General features: G+C 44.7%; 4 protein-coding genes across 4 annotated transcripts; 2 read left to right on the top strand and 2 right to left on the bottom strand.

Moving 5' to 3' along the window:
• Window positions 1-544: 544 nt before the first annotated feature.
• V865_003824 (uncharacterized protein) lies at window positions 545-7307 on the top strand (the record flags this gene model as incomplete). Its single annotated transcript, XM_066227611.1, has 10 exons — window positions 545-1408; window positions 1468-1828; window positions 1906-2252; window positions 2316-2697; window positions 2762-4447; window positions 4533-4864; window positions 4960-5428; window positions 5517-5645; window positions 5709-6207; window positions 6320-7307. 10 exons carry the CDS (start codon window positions 545-547, stop codon window positions 7305-7307), a joined length of 6057 nt encoding a protein of 2018 aa, XP_066083708.1.
• Window positions 7308-7702: 395 nt separating this feature from the next.
• V865_003823 (uncharacterized protein) lies at window positions 7703-8536 on the bottom strand (the record flags this gene model as incomplete). The annotated part of the gene is made up of 3 exons (XM_066227610.1): window positions 7703-8081; window positions 8170-8411; window positions 8471-8536. The coding sequence occupies 3 exons, from the start codon at window positions 8534-8536 to the stop codon at window positions 7703-7705; spliced, it is 687 nt and encodes a 228-aa protein (XP_066083707.1).
• Window positions 8537-10859: 2323 nt separating this feature from the next.
• V865_003822 (uncharacterized protein) lies at window positions 10860-11716 on the top strand (the record flags this gene model as incomplete). The annotated part of the gene is made up of 5 exons (XM_066227609.1): window positions 10860-10898; window positions 10967-11047; window positions 11112-11206; window positions 11283-11480; window positions 11554-11716. 5 exons carry the CDS (start codon window positions 10860-10862, stop codon window positions 11714-11716), a joined length of 576 nt encoding a protein of 191 aa, XP_066083706.1.
• Window positions 11717-12921: 1205 nt separating this feature from the next.
• V865_003821 (uncharacterized protein) lies at window positions 12922-14882 on the bottom strand (the record flags this gene model as incomplete). Its single annotated transcript, XM_066227608.1, has 8 exons — window positions 12922-13110; window positions 13182-13779; window positions 13905-14101; window positions 14182-14296; window positions 14372-14445; window positions 14516-14647; window positions 14726-14758; window positions 14847-14882. The coding sequence occupies 8 exons, from the start codon at window positions 14880-14882 to the stop codon at window positions 12922-12924; spliced, it is 1374 nt and encodes a 457-aa protein (XP_066083705.1).
• Between the last annotated feature and the right edge of the window lie 248 nt (window positions 14883-15130).

The following is a 15130-nucleotide window of genomic DNA, read 5'->3' as shown; positions in this document are numbered from 1 at the left end:
GATATTCTATTGGATTTTATTCAGTGTGATATGATGATATGATGATAAGTTATGCCTTCATTCGCTACCACCAAAAAGGGGCGCCCGAAGCCGAGTACGAGTGACCTGAATATGGGAATATGGAATATACTCTATATGAGCACCCACTTTAATTCGAACGCGATAACGGGATAACTCGACTGATCAAAAGTCAACATTACTTGACGACTTGACCGCTAACAGGTATGAGCATACCGACCACATCGACATCGACCGGCAAACTGGGGCTACAAGCAAGACATCGATGTGTCAAATATCACCCAATTAGACGAGGTCAACAAAGTCACGCAAGGCTGCCATAGGATCACATCGAAGATTCTCTATCACCGTCGAAGCGGTCTTAGACAAGGTTAAACCACAAGGTCCATCTGACGCAAGATTCTCACAACGTAGTACGAAGTCTTGGATCTATGGGCATTATCCTACAGTGAACAGCTTTGGTACGATAATAAGTTACTAATGCTTTCGTCATGCCTAGTATGTCTACTCTTCGTTCAACCTCAGGATGCATCACTCGTGGTTCTTAGCTGATCCCAGTGTAGCACGAGCATCTTCCCCTCGGCCAGTCAATATCCGAGCAAGATCATCGACCATCGTTGGGACAGGCTCAGTACCAGCAGGAAGTACACAACCTGGACCACCATCCATTGACGTTTCGGCATCATCTTTTCGAATTACCACTAATCCCTTTCCTGGACCTAGTGCGGCGACTCAGGCATTAACAGATCAACTGGGTACCAGTGGAAGCGGTAGTAGTAGAAGACCAAGGTTAGGAGGTGTAGGAGCTGGAGCTGGAAATGGACACGGTCATGGACACAATAGGATATCATCATGGCCCAGTCCACCTCAACCTATGATCAGTCATATGCCCTCGGCACCAGCTATACCCACTAGAGCTAACATGGAAGGAGGAGTGTTGGATCTATCGCTGGTAGATAAGGATAGTGTAGCATTACTGCTATACACTTATAAACCTACACCTATTAACAGTAATACACCCGCACATCCCTCACCCTTACCCTCTACATCCACATCCACAAATGCACCTTCTTCTCAGGTCTTGTTGAATTACGCTGCCTTGCCGTGGGACGCGAAACCGGGCGATTACCTCGAGATCCGCCAGATACATCGAAGGCAGACTCAACAGCCTTTACGTATCCAGGCTCCCGAGGGTGAATCGTACATCAAGAAGAAGAAGGACAATGTCAGTCCAGCGATGAACGGTGTGAAAACTGGCAAAGGAAGGGATGGATATGTCTTTAGATTAGGAGAAGATGTTCCGACTGCTAGCGCTCATCAGGTTCAGGTCCCGGACTCAGTAGCTACTGCTTTTGGATTCCAGCAGCGGTTGGAGGTAGAGATTAGAAGGGTGAGCGACCTTTCATCGTATGTCCTCCTATGTATGTTGTTACTGACGATCAGATATAGATAACGGATAAAGAATCAGCACATACCGATTATGTCGAATTTTACTTTTCGCAATATCTAGGTAGAGCAGACATGTGGAGGCTTGGTATGTCTTTGGAGGGAATGACATTACATGTAGGAGAAAAAGTATCGCTAGCAGGGGGAGCCGTAAGAGCAGAAGTGAACTTCATCATCAGGAGTGAGAAAGATCCTAAAACTGGTAAACAGAGAGATAAAAGGTATTCAAGTGGAATTGCTACCGCCAAAACGAAAACGATCTTCAGAAGCAAGAGTTCTCAAGTTTATCTGTTTATTCAATTATGCGAGGAGACATGGGAATTCGATGAGGACGGCGAGAGATATATCGAGAAAGTCGTGCATGGTAAGTCCCATTCTGATTTTTTGATACCTCGTACACCCTGTCCCACTTGGTTTAGCTTATATATTATACGATCATAGGTTATTTGCCCGACTTATTCGCTAGATGGTCAGAGAAAGGAACCTCTCATGTCGTCACGATAATCTTCTTCGCTAGGATATACTACGATGAAGAGGATGTAGCGTACCTGGAAAAACACGAGTTGGCAGGTAGTTTGATAAAAGATTTTTCAGGAAGACCATGTAAAGACTTCTTCAAGGTTGCGGTGGATCTAGAACGGAGGAGTGACTGGACGCAAGCTTTGCCTGAGATCAAGAAACAGTTAGAAAGAAGTGAAAAAGAGTTGCTATTGGATTATCATTTCCAGTTGATGGGTGGGAAGTCATATACAGGTGATAAGGTTAAGATCGTTGGCAGATGGAGTTTTGTAAGTGATATTATCTACCATAACGAATTTTACCAAGTGTCTTTGACTTACCAGTGCTACTAGGCATACGAAGGAAACGCTTTAGAAGCTATCAATCTTGCGCTCAACCCTTTCGATGAACATCATGTGGATAGGGATTTATCTCGTACTGGTCTATCAATAACGATTGTAACTCCTGGAACAGGCCATTTCGCCGTTGATAAAAATCTACTTCGGCTGACGACCGAACGGATGGTCGATCATGGGATGAGCGTGGATTTCGTCTGCTTGACCAAGATGCCATTGCATAGCGTACCACTGTTCAGCTATGTTTCGCACCGTCCTAAAGGACCAGTATCCGAGGAGAACACATTAAGCGGCAAACATAGACCGATCACACCTGATTTGCTATATTTTGATGCCCATATGTCACACATCAAGAATACGGAATTGGCAGATTGTTATTGTAAGTCTTCAGTTGCATTATAACACCGGACCAGTCTTGTTGAATCCTGTATTTCTCGTCATAGCACTACCATCCTGGGTCAGCGCATCATTCTACGCTGTAACACACGACAAGCCATTTCGACCTGACCGATTCATCCCCCGATGTAAGATGTACGAAATCCAAATGCTTGGTATCCTTGATCATAATCTTACGACGGTTATTGTACCTTACCTTGATATCGAGGATATGCCGATGCCTCGTCGGCCTCTCTCTCTCGAAGATAGGAAGGAAGTACGGGACGATTTCGATCAGTCCATATTTGGTAGCGGACAAGTCGAACAACCAATCAGTAAGATGAACTCTCCTCAATTTGGTTCTACGCCAGCGAGTATTCCAGCAAGTTATCAATCTGCCAGACTGTTAGCCGAAAAGGAGAAGCATGAAAGATCTAATTCTTTGGCATCTACAACTCGACCGAAGTCTATTGGAGGGTTTGCGAATGGGTCAAAATTGTCACCGATCAAAGCCATGATTGAAATGGAGGATTCGCACCCTTTAGGAAAGAAGCGCACAGAATTGCGAAGCGCTTCCCCAGCACCATCGACGCTAAGCTTGAGAAGGGGTCTGAAATCAGACTCACCTGCCAGAGCCGCTACAAATATTGCGCCTCCTACTCCACCAGTGCATACCTCTTCGCCCCTCCTGGTTGCTAGTCGAGGATCATCGCCAATAGCTACCACCCGCTCAGCCTCGCCTTTGCCGCCACCTATCAGCGATCTACCTATAGATCATGATAATAGTCATTCGCCTTTAACCAGAACTCGCGATTCATCACCCTCTCGAGCATCTGTCATCTCACTTGAACAGAATGGCTCCGGAGCTTCTACGCCGAAACTTACCCCTGCCAAAAAGCTCAATACGAAAAGCAGTAAAAGCTCATTCGCCAGTAGGTTTGGAGCGAGCTGGCTATTCGGTGGTTTGACATCTACGAGATCTCAACCGAGCTATGCCGCACCTGCTATGGAGACTATAGGCAGAACGGATGTGTCCTCGGTCACAGGTAACAGACCTCACTCGCCTGTTCCTTCGAATACATCCAAACCTAAAACATCGGACACCGGGTCAAGATCGAGACCAGGTAATGGTTCTGTTCCGCCTAGACCCAAGATGCCTAATCCAGATACGATGATCACACCCAGTACACCATCCCCTTCCAAGGACAAGACCCACAGCATAGTTACGCCCGTCACTCAACCATTGCCAATTGCCACTGGTACAACATCGCGCCTACGTCGTTCTCAAACAGTCGAGGAAGATCCCATATCAAGATCGTTGAGGAATTCCAAAGGACTACCGCCAAGTGGTCAATCAGGTCAGGGGTTAAGTAAATCTCATGAAGATCTATCATGGCGGAATAGGAATAATGCATTGGTACAATCATCAAGGCATTTCACTGTCAACCCATGCAAACCTTCTGCGGAGACGATTGATCGGATCAGAGATGCTGGTGGTCGGAGATGGAGATTCGTATTGCCCAAACAAGCTCAACAACATATTGTCCAATGGCCCTCTCTCTTGGCTCCTGCTTGTCTACCACTCACCACGGATTTCTTGCCGACGCAGAAACAGAGTGATGAATTGTATAATACGGGTACTTATACTGTACAGTGTTATTTGGAAGATGGGGCGTTCTTAATCAGGAGCGATGCGGCTCAGGAGAATCTGCCGTTGGCTATGATGAGGGAGATGGTCTCGCAGAGATTGTCCCGTAAGTTCAATTGCTCGCATTGTCAGCTATTCAGATGAATATTCTGGAAGCTGAGCTGATGCGGCATGGTCCATGTTGAATATAGAAAACTTCCAAGTCATAGTATTACCGCATGATCTCAACGAACCGGGGGTGGTCCGACCTATGCCAATCCATTTGGAGAAAGACGCAGATATAGGTGTAGAATTAGTCTCGGGTGGTGCGTCAGAAGTACTGAAAAATGGTAGAGGTGCGATATGGATGTCATGGGCCAATCATATACATCGATTATTGTTCCATCCTACAAGACAGGAGATCATCGTTCATTGGATGACCAGGAAGGTGTCCCACTCGACTGATTCGGTAAAGTATAGGTGTTTGGTTTGGCCGGTCGGGATGAAAGGGTATCAGCCTGCTGAGGCGACTTTCAACTATCCTGTGAGTTGTGAAAACGTTATATATGAGGTACCATTGTGTCGGCTAGTATGCGGAAAAGAATTGTACTGATTTTACGCAATGTCTCATCTACCCAGGATGTAAATACCAAAATCAACTATAACCACCTAGACCATCTGATCAATGGCGAACGCCGTACCCTTGATCCACTAAGATATTGGCGAACAAGGTTCATCCTCATCCCCTCAGGAAAAGAGATCGTTTCCTTCCCAGGCTTAGTACCTCAAAACGAACATCTGAATCAGACCGACCTGTTATGGTTGGGTGCCCAAAAAGTTATTGAAACGCTCAATCGATACTTACTAAAATCTCAGAATGGGACACCACAACAGCCTCTTAGAATAGTTACGACGACTTTCGATCCTTCCACTTGTGTATTGGATGAAGAGTTGATGATGGATTTGGAAAGGCAGATAAGCAATAAGGAGAAACCTACGAATATCAATTCGGATCACAAACGTTTGGAGGGAATGACGTTGGCAAATGTTGCGGAGTTGATGTGCCAGCCTGGTAATGGGTTGATCATCCGGACTAGATGGTGGGAAGGTGAGTGATGCTCAATCACATGAAAATGATCGATCTACTTGGCTTGGACACTGCTCAATCTATGGATGCTGACCCGGACGCGGATCAGCTCGACAACATGTCCAATCCTTCACGGGAGCCCAGTTCTGCGAGTGGCTGCAAAATTCCTTTGAGGATGTGACGAGTCGTGAGAAGGCTGCTGAATGGGCTGAATCATTATTGGAGAAAGGTCTTATAGGTGAGTACGGATGACAACCTCACTGGGTATGATACACTGCTTAATGGATCGTACTTTTCACAGAACACGTTACTAATTCTCACGGTTTCCTTGATTACTGGCATCTATATTACCGACTACGAGAACCGTACAATGCAATGTCCAAATCATCTTCCAAAAACAAATCATGGTTCGGTACCACGTCTTCCAAAGCCTCTTCATCATCTACATCGAAAGAACCTAGTCGGGATGAAACTTCCACTCCGATCAATGGCGATGCCAATAATGGGATTTTGACGGCGTCCAACTCGAACAACACCTTGTTGTCAACGGCCAACCCAGCACAGGTTCAAGCTTCTTTGCCTTCTACGACACCTCCTGGGGCCCGAGCGTTACTGGCTAAGATGTATGAAGGGCCTCAAGCTAGATCGTCCATCACATCTTCGACTAGTGGTAGACCAGGTAGGAAAAGAAAAGTCAAAATGTCGCAAACGAGAGTACTGGATTTAGATCCGAACAAAAAGAGTGATAGAGCCGAGGTGGCGATTCTGCATGCTGATGTGGTCCACAATGCTAGGAATGCGTGAGTGACGAGGCCTTTCAACCTGATTCGCTTTCTTGTAGAGGCTCAGAGAAGCTGTGTGAAAATGCGTTTTATCAAGCTGTACTGACGAGATTTTTAACTCACTATGTAGCTTCCACTTCGAGCTCAACTGGCTAGGTGTGACCGCCGCATTACTCGAAGAGCTCCGTCAAAAACTATCCGCTCAAGCTGAACGATACGGCCTACGATTCGTCGAAACTCCCGTTGAACAACTGAGTGATATCCCCTTGAAATGCGCTTACCGAACTGCCATACCTATCCCTTTGGCTGTCCCTCCACCAGTTGTTACCGACCTGCACCAGAGGTTGCTTTCGATCGGTCATGGGACGGGTCAAGTAGAGAATTATTTCGAATATTGCATATTAACTAAAAAATTCGGATTTGTTCTCGATGTAGAAGCGTCAGATAGATATCCTGAGAATATCGACGTTGAATATTCATATCGAAAGAGTAGATTCGATTATTCACAGTTCGTCCATAAATCCGGATTAGCCCTCATACAATGTTTATCCGATTCGAAAGGTTTCCTTTGGTCCGATAATCGATTGATACTCTCTTCAAACTCTTTTTCGGTATTTGGTGATCGGCTCAGTACAGTCAATTCAAGAAGAAAAAATTCAATCTTACATACAAATACAAGTACGAACCATACCACCGGTGGTGGTGGAAGTGATGGAAGGATGGAACAGGTCAAACAACTTAGAAAGGAATTAGAAGATTTCTGTAATGATAAAGAATTGTTACAGAGGTTTTACGAAGAGATGATTCCTCCTTTACCTGGTGATGGGGAAGACTCAAGTGAAGATGATACGGTTGAACCTACCAGGTTGGATAGTGGTAGTAGAGATGAAATTGAGATAATTGTGAATGATGAAGAGGAAGATCAAGATAAAGATGGTGAAGCACAGATTGAGGAGGAAGATGGGGCCAAGAATAAAGTGAACTTGGCGTTGGAGTTTGACGACGACGACGGCGGTAAACAGCCTAGTGGGTTTACTCAAAATGCAGATCATGAAAAGAAGGAGAATGCCAGAACAAGGATGGAGAAAGAGATCAAAGAGGTTATACAAGAATTATAACTCAACTGTAACACACGTTTGACTCGTGTAGAGGTATTCAGCTTTATATGATTGATAATGATGGACAATATTCCATTTCAATTCCCTTTTCCATGTCATTGTTATTTTTTTTGATTTTCAGTTATCTTGTTGTACGTTCTATACTGATTAGGATAAGTGGGTAATATAGTGAATATCAGATATGATGTATAGTATGTGCATTGTAACGAAACCATTTGATGTGTTCTATCTACAGTTATACCTGAGTATTCATCTCTCATCGTCTCATCGTCTCATCGTCTCATATCTCACTAAAGATGCGATACACGTTCTATTTCAAAATATCTCTCCAGTGCGACCACTTGCTCATACAATCAGACAACAACCTTTTAAACCTTGTGCTTTTTATTCGCCCCTCATCGTCCACTTTCAACAGATTCCGACCTGATGCGTCTCTTCGGTGAAACCGACGTGCTCCTATTCCGTGAGATTGACCTAGATCTAGATATGGTGCTTGACCTTCTTCTAGGTTTCCTCGCCCTCGGTGAATCAGATTCAGAAGAATACCTTCTTTTCCTCGACGCAGGCGCAGGCGAAGCTGATTGACGACGCGCTACTTCCGAATCGGATCCCGAGTCTGAACCTGAAGAAGGTGATCGTTTACTTCGTTTGCGTCGTGGAGGTGATCTAGAACGAGAGCTAGTTGAGTCGGATGAGTGCGAGTCGGAGTCTGAGTCTGAGTCTGAGCCAGATGACGATGACGATGACGAAGCTGAATCGCTTGATGAAGATGATCTATATATATACAAGATAAACGATGGATATCAATTATAGTACGATGCGATAATTATCAGCATCTAATTGTCCTGAAGGGGTAACTCACCTTCGCCTATTTCTCTTGGCCTTCTTCTTTTCTTCCTCTTTCCTCCTCTCTTCCTCCTTCGCTTTCAAGATCTTATCTGCCAATCCAACTTTACTAGAAGCCTTGAACTCCTCCGGGACCTCAACCGAGGGCTTGTCCCTCCCTATCTTCCCAGAGGTGAGTTGCTTCGTACGTGACGGTCTAGCCACATAGGGTCGAGGGTTGGAACATTGATATGTGTGATGGCCGAGCTTCAAGCATTTCTAAGGACACCTCAATACATAAGCACAGATCAGTATGAAAGTTGCGAAGTGACACTCACCTGACATCGGGTGTTCGGTCCTGCTCGGTCGGAGTTGTTCATTTGCCTTGGTCCTGATCTCCACATCTTGCCGTGTTGTCAATCGTACTTTCTTCGGTTTCTTGTATGTTAGTTGATTAGAAATGGGATAGGATGGTCTGATGATTATCAGAAGAGTGAGAGAGTCAGAAAAAGACGAAGGCGAGTTTCAACCGTTTCAACTCCAGTAGGTGACCTGTTATTACGTAAAGCAAAGGTATGGTGGCATTTGACAATGTGCATGCCAATACGCCAAGGAGTGTCTGATTGAGATGATAGACCAAGCAAGGCTGGTGCTTCTGGGGAGTTATGGTCGTGCAAAAGCTGAATCAGGCCATACCAGCGCTTCAGAAGACAACTGTTCGTCCGGTCGTGTGGTCTGAATCGACTGAAGTCTGCGGAGTTCATCTATCAGGATATCTGATATTGCCAGGTGTCGATCTACTCGAATAATGGGTTAACAGGACAGTTTTTGGATGTATGATATGGGAATGCCAGGGCAATCTCCTCTCTATCTCCAATGACTGGATGGAATATAATCGTGATCACGAGACGATATCATTCACTTCAATGCCGGTCAGATCCGCTAGTTAAGTCGTTGTCGCTGATCAGATGATCATCGATGATAACTGCAAAGGTACGAACGAGTACAGACAGGTGGAAAAGCAAAGATAACGGATCACGTATCTCCCTCTCTCTCTCTATTTTTGTGTTTTCGTTTTTTAGCTCATGTACCTTATTTCAGTCTTTCTTCCATATTTGTATAGAAAAGTCCTAAGTATCAATCAATGTATGGCTCGTTGTCGCGGTCGAGGTAGATGCATTCGCCATGTGAACTACTGTATTCATTTGGTCGCGGTCACGAGAACATCTCCATCAATAAAATAGACCAAAATGATGGGTTTTGTATCTTTTGGTAATTCGGTACTCTTGTCCGTCTAACAAGGAAGCTATACCAATCTAGGTAAAAAATCAGACAAACCTTGACGTAAGGTTTTGGAAAAAGGAGACAGAACGGATGATCGAGTGAACTTATAGGAGAGTGGATAGCCGGTACCTTCATCATCTCGAATGCGTGATTATGAGCTTTTAAGCGTGTATGCGTGTTTAAGTGTGGGTGTGTGACTTCTCTCTACTTGTACATGCCCTCTTAATGGACCGGTGACGGGTGACGAGTGACAAGCGTTCAGGGCTGTTCTGTTGATCTCGGTGGCAAATTGAACAGTGCTATATAACATTAATTTGAAATTGATTAGATCTACTACTAGTCTTGCTGCGCAGTTCTCCACAGCGATTCCAATCATTTATATCATACCCTCATTTAACCACCCTCCCTCCCTTGTAGATGGGTGTATGGTATATCGTCACTCCTGGTCACTTCCCACTTTAGTCCTAGTCAGCTCTGCACCATACAATATACATTTCCATCCATACAACGCTTTGACCTCGTTCACTGATTCATTCTACATTCGTCAATTAGCTCTTCGCTCAATTCATCGACAGACAATCTCTCTAGAAATCCTTACCGATTGGACAGAACTCTGCACTTCCACAAAACATCGTATACGTACCCAGACGTCACCAAGCCTAGCCAAGATTGGGGCTTATCCCTCTTACCGGTCATCTCCTCATTCTCTTCGTCCTCTCAAATACCCAATAGCACTCCGACCAAAGGACCCTCTTTTCGCACGCTCTAATCTCACGAGATATCGTCTTTCTACTTCCACAATATCTCATCAACATCGCTAGTCCATTTCACCACCCCGATTAGCTCGAACACGTTGGTGGGATATCAATTCATATACGAGCGAACTCAGATCATATATCGTGATAGTTGTTGGTAGACCAGAAGATATAAATCAAGATGAACCCTCATAAGATGGTGAGTTTAGATCTATCCTTTCTTTGACCATCGTACGCAGTAGGATTAGAAGAGAAGGTAGCAGCGTGGGGATGGAGGGATGTAAGATCACCGCGGCTTCCTTGGCAAGAAGAGCATATCATCCATCCGTCATTCGTAGGAGATTTGACGTGCGAAGTGAAATGAGGACACGAGTGGATGGAAAGGTTTCTTCTCAGAGTGTACGCCGCTCCACCCGCCATCATAGCATCATTTGACGTATATCCTTTGTTCTCGCCGGACAAGGACCCCTCGTCATATGCTTGATGAGCTTTGATCCAGGGGAAGACCGAAGGGGGTTTGATGATCTGGTGGAGGAGAGGAGATGAGTATGGAGAACTCTTTATAAGATTGGAAAGGGGGTGATGGACCTCTTACTATCGTGCCTCTTGATTCATTGTTGTTATACCTTGACCTTCACTGCTTGTTTGACCCATGCCTACAAGACCATAGCGCTGATTTCTATTCACCATGACTGTCACCGTCACACAGAACAAGGTCGATATCTCGGTAAGTTCGAGCTACTTTTCTCTCGACATATGGATGTACAGGCGCTGACGTGTCTCTGTCATTCACAGCAAATGAGCGAGCAGGACCAAAAGGCCTTCAAGATGTATGGTAAAGTACCAGGAAAGAACCTTTTCACCAAGATGCAAAAGGTGAGTTGACGTTGTCGGATCTCATAGCAGCTTGACGTAGAACTCAATATTCTGTCGATTGTAGGAACGAAAGTACTTCGATTCGGGAGATTACATGATGTCGAAAGCTGGTGTGCCAACTGCCCAAGCCCCAGGTACTGCTCATCCCACGCCCGAAGCGTAAGTCTCTTCAGCTATCCATTGCACGTCCTTTTTTGAGCTCTAAGCTTATCGTGTTTCTCATTTGCGACTCCAGTGTTCCTCACGCATCACCTCCCACTGGTCAACCCCAAGGTATACTCTCATCGTCGCCAACTGGAAACTCGCATGAACCCCATTCACCCACTTCTGAAAAACCTCTTACTCCCGGCGTAGGGGTCGGTATCAGTCCTGCGGCTACTAGTGAAGCCATCGAGATGCCAGGTCATCACCATCAACGAAGGGGTAGTGAGAGGTGAGTCGGAGGTCATGCGAGAGTCAAAAGTTGTGACAAGATCATGAAGTTGACTAGCGTTGAAATGGAATAGCGGTAATCATCCAAGGATCTCTCCACCCGGCACAATCAGGGAGAGCTCTCACCCATCTTCCTTCCCCATCCATCATCCCAACCCGGGAGGCTATGGTTCTTCACCTGTGAAAGCAAGTAGCTTGGCAAAGAGGTTAGACGAAGAGGCGGAGGCGGAGCTATAGGGTGAACCGTGTAGATCGCATCGAATGGAGAAAAGAGAAAAAATAAGAAAGGAAAACAAACACAAGATGATATCAAAATGGAATAGGGTAACGCGAATGCTTTTTCTTACCATCATCCATATTTCCATCACATACTCGAAGGTTTTTTTCCAACTTGGTCTTCATCATCGCATCATGATCATTATAAACAACGGTACATGTAAGAAAACATTCAAAAAATCCAAAAAACAAACACGCTGGAGATTTGTAATGATATTTTTTTTGGTTTTTGGTCTTCCAAGAGACCAACCGTTTTCCCCCTTTATGAATAGCTACTCCCATTCTCGTTGTTCCCTACGATCAAAGGTGAAGTTGATTCAGCTTTCCATTTCGAATGATTAGGAATGAGAGTGAACAGAGTGATATGATGCTTTCCCAATATATATGTATTTGTATGATTATGTGAATCTGAATCTGGCATTTTTCTCTTAGAATGAATTGGTGTAAGAACCACAAGAAGCCTCGAAATTGATCTGATTTAATTGCAGTATACTTATTGATTATCTGTTCGAGGTGGGGTATCAAGACGATGATCGAATTTATAGACTAATGATGAGATAGGTTATCGATCATTTACTATTCACAATACAACATCATGATCAAGTTGGAAACATGGCCTTACCAATAACGTCGAAGCGGATCTGTTCGCCTCTGTTCCAGAGGAGCCTGGGATACAAGCTGGCGATATCCACCGAGATGCTGACGATCCGTAATCCGCAAAGCATTTTGGTGACTGTATGAGAGGGAAAGGTGATTCGAAATTTTGTTTCAATGCAATGATCATTTTCGCTCGACCTTTTTTGACCAGAAAACCACGTCCAGTACTTGACATTCTCATGCTTGTATCGTTTCAGGCAACTACCAAAAAAAAAAAACATTGAAATTGGAGCTCATGCTGATACATACAGAAGCATGTTCATACTATATTCTTCTTATCACTAAGATACTCTATAAATAGACTATACGTACTCTATAAGTAGAAAAAGCAAGTTGAGCATGACCAACATGTCTTGTCCATCCACCAGATGTGGATATATTGTACTATACAAACACGAGCTTCTGACCATCTTATCCAATGGGTATATATAACTTCCTTCCTTCTTCCTTCCTACGTATTCATCAATTGATTTCGTTTTTTGTTCCTTGTATCAAGAGATACGAATAGATTACCACCAGTCACCTTGGTCTCTCATGGCATTGGCGACCTTGATGAAACCGGCGATGTTGGCACCGGCTACCAAAGAAGGTAAGGCACTTCCTTCAGAGAATTCCTTTCCGGTATCCCAACATGTCTTGTAACAAGTTTGCATGATTTCCTTGAGCTTGGAATCAACTTCCTCAGAAGTCCATTTGAGCTGTTTTCCATCAATGTAGACAATGATCAGCAACAGACCTTGTTGTCTCGTGTGAATAACTCTTTACTCACTCTTTGGGAGTTTTGAGCCATTTCCAAACCTGATACAGCTACACCACCAGCATTGGCGGCTTTACCAGGAGCGTAGAATACGACACCTTCAGTGTTGGTGAGTGATTTGATTGATTTTCTGGAGTTCTCGAAGACCTCGATAGCATCGAGGGTACAACCCATGTTGGAACCCTCGGCAACATATCTTACACCGGCCTTTTGGAGGGCTTTGGCTTCTTCACCGTTCAATTCATTTTGAGAAGCAGATGGTAAAGCGATATCAGCCTTTTCGACCAATTTCCAAGGTCTTTCACCCAAGTACCACTTGAATCTCTCTCCAACGTTGGCAGACTCCTCAACGAAGGAAGTGAGGGATTTTCTCTCTAATTTGATTTCGGCAATTCGGGTGATGTCAGAAGCTTGGAATCCTTCTTCAGTGGTGGCGATTAAAGAACCGGTAGAGTCGGATAAAGATAAGACTTTACCACCTAATTCGAGTACTTTCAAAGCGGCGTATTGAGCGACGTTACCAGCACCAGAGATTAAGACTTTCTTTCCTTTCCAGTCGGTGTTGTCAAGGTCTTTCAACATCTCAGTAACGTAGTACACGACACCGTAACTATGTAAGCACCAAGCCAAGATAATCCAATCAGCATTCAAAGTCACATGGGTATTTCGGCCGAAGGATATATATATATATAGCTTATCTTTAGAGATGAAAGATAAGAGGACGTCGTAACTCACCCGGTAGCTTCGGGTCTGATGTTTGAACCACCCCAGTTGGCACCTTTACCAGTCAAGATACCGGCGAACTCGTTTCTGTACTTCTTGTAGGCACCGAACATGAAACCAATCTCTCTACCACCAGTACCGATATCACCGGCTGGGACATCGAGGTCGGCACCGATGTGTCGGGAGAGTTCTTGCATGAATGCGTAACACTGTATTAATCACGACGGATCGATCCATCATCAGCCTCTGGTGTCAGATGTAGAAAGGAGGGATCTATGAATGTACTCACGAATCGTCTGATTTCGTTGTCCGATTTACCCTTGGGGTCGAAATCTGAACCACCTTTACCACCACCCATCATGAGGCCTGTAAGAGCGTTCTTGAAGATTTGTTCGAAACCGAGGCTACACATGGAAGTATTTCGTAAGCAAGTGCGAAGAAGATACAAAACCGCTAGTGAAAAGACGACGGTCACTCACAATTTAAGGATGGAAAGGTTGACGGTAGGGTGCAATCGAAGACCACCCTTGTAAGGACCGAGGGCAGAGTTGAACTGAGAACAATTCCCAAGCGTCAGCTAATTGACCTCTAACTTGCGAGTCACGGGTGCGATGGAGACTCACTTGACATCTGAAACCCCTGTTTACAGCGAGAGTGCCATCATCTCTCTCCCAGGTGACTCTGAATTGGATGATTCGCTCAGGGATTTGAACAACCTCAAGAGCTCTTCTGTATTCTGGGTTTTTGGCAAGGAACTATATCCATCCAGTAGGTGATATCCATCATCAGCAGATGCGACAGAAACAGTGCAAAGCAGGGTGGGTTTAGCTTACAGGCTCGAGAGTCTGAGTGATCTCAGAAACAGCCTAAACACCAAGCAAATCAAAAAGGTTAGTGACAGTCGCACAGGCGTCCTTGGACGAGACGATTTAGCCGAAGTAAACGAAAACTCACTTGTTGGAATTCAGGTTCGACTGGCAAGTTGGACATTTTGTCGGTTTGTTTCGTTTCTATATATGAAGTTCTAAGTTCTATGGATTCTAGTCTTTTACTTTTTTGATAGATGAAGGGAAAGAAGAAGAAAGTAGAAGAAGAATCGCTGTCTACCTGCTCTATATAGAGATACTTTTTTTTTCTACTGTAAATAATTTCCTTGTATGACATCTCACTCGCCGGAACGGAATCCGCCGATCCCAAGTATGGAGTCAGTCTGCCATAATGACATGGACTCTTGGATC

Source organism: Kwoniella europaea, chromosome 1, assembly GCF_036810445.1.
Source record: "Kwoniella europaea PYCC6329 chromosome 1, complete sequence".
Taxonomy (NCBI): domain Eukaryota; kingdom Fungi; phylum Basidiomycota; class Tremellomycetes; order Tremellales; family Cryptococcaceae; genus Kwoniella; species Kwoniella europaea.
This window is presented reverse-complemented; position numbering and strand designations above follow the sequence as displayed.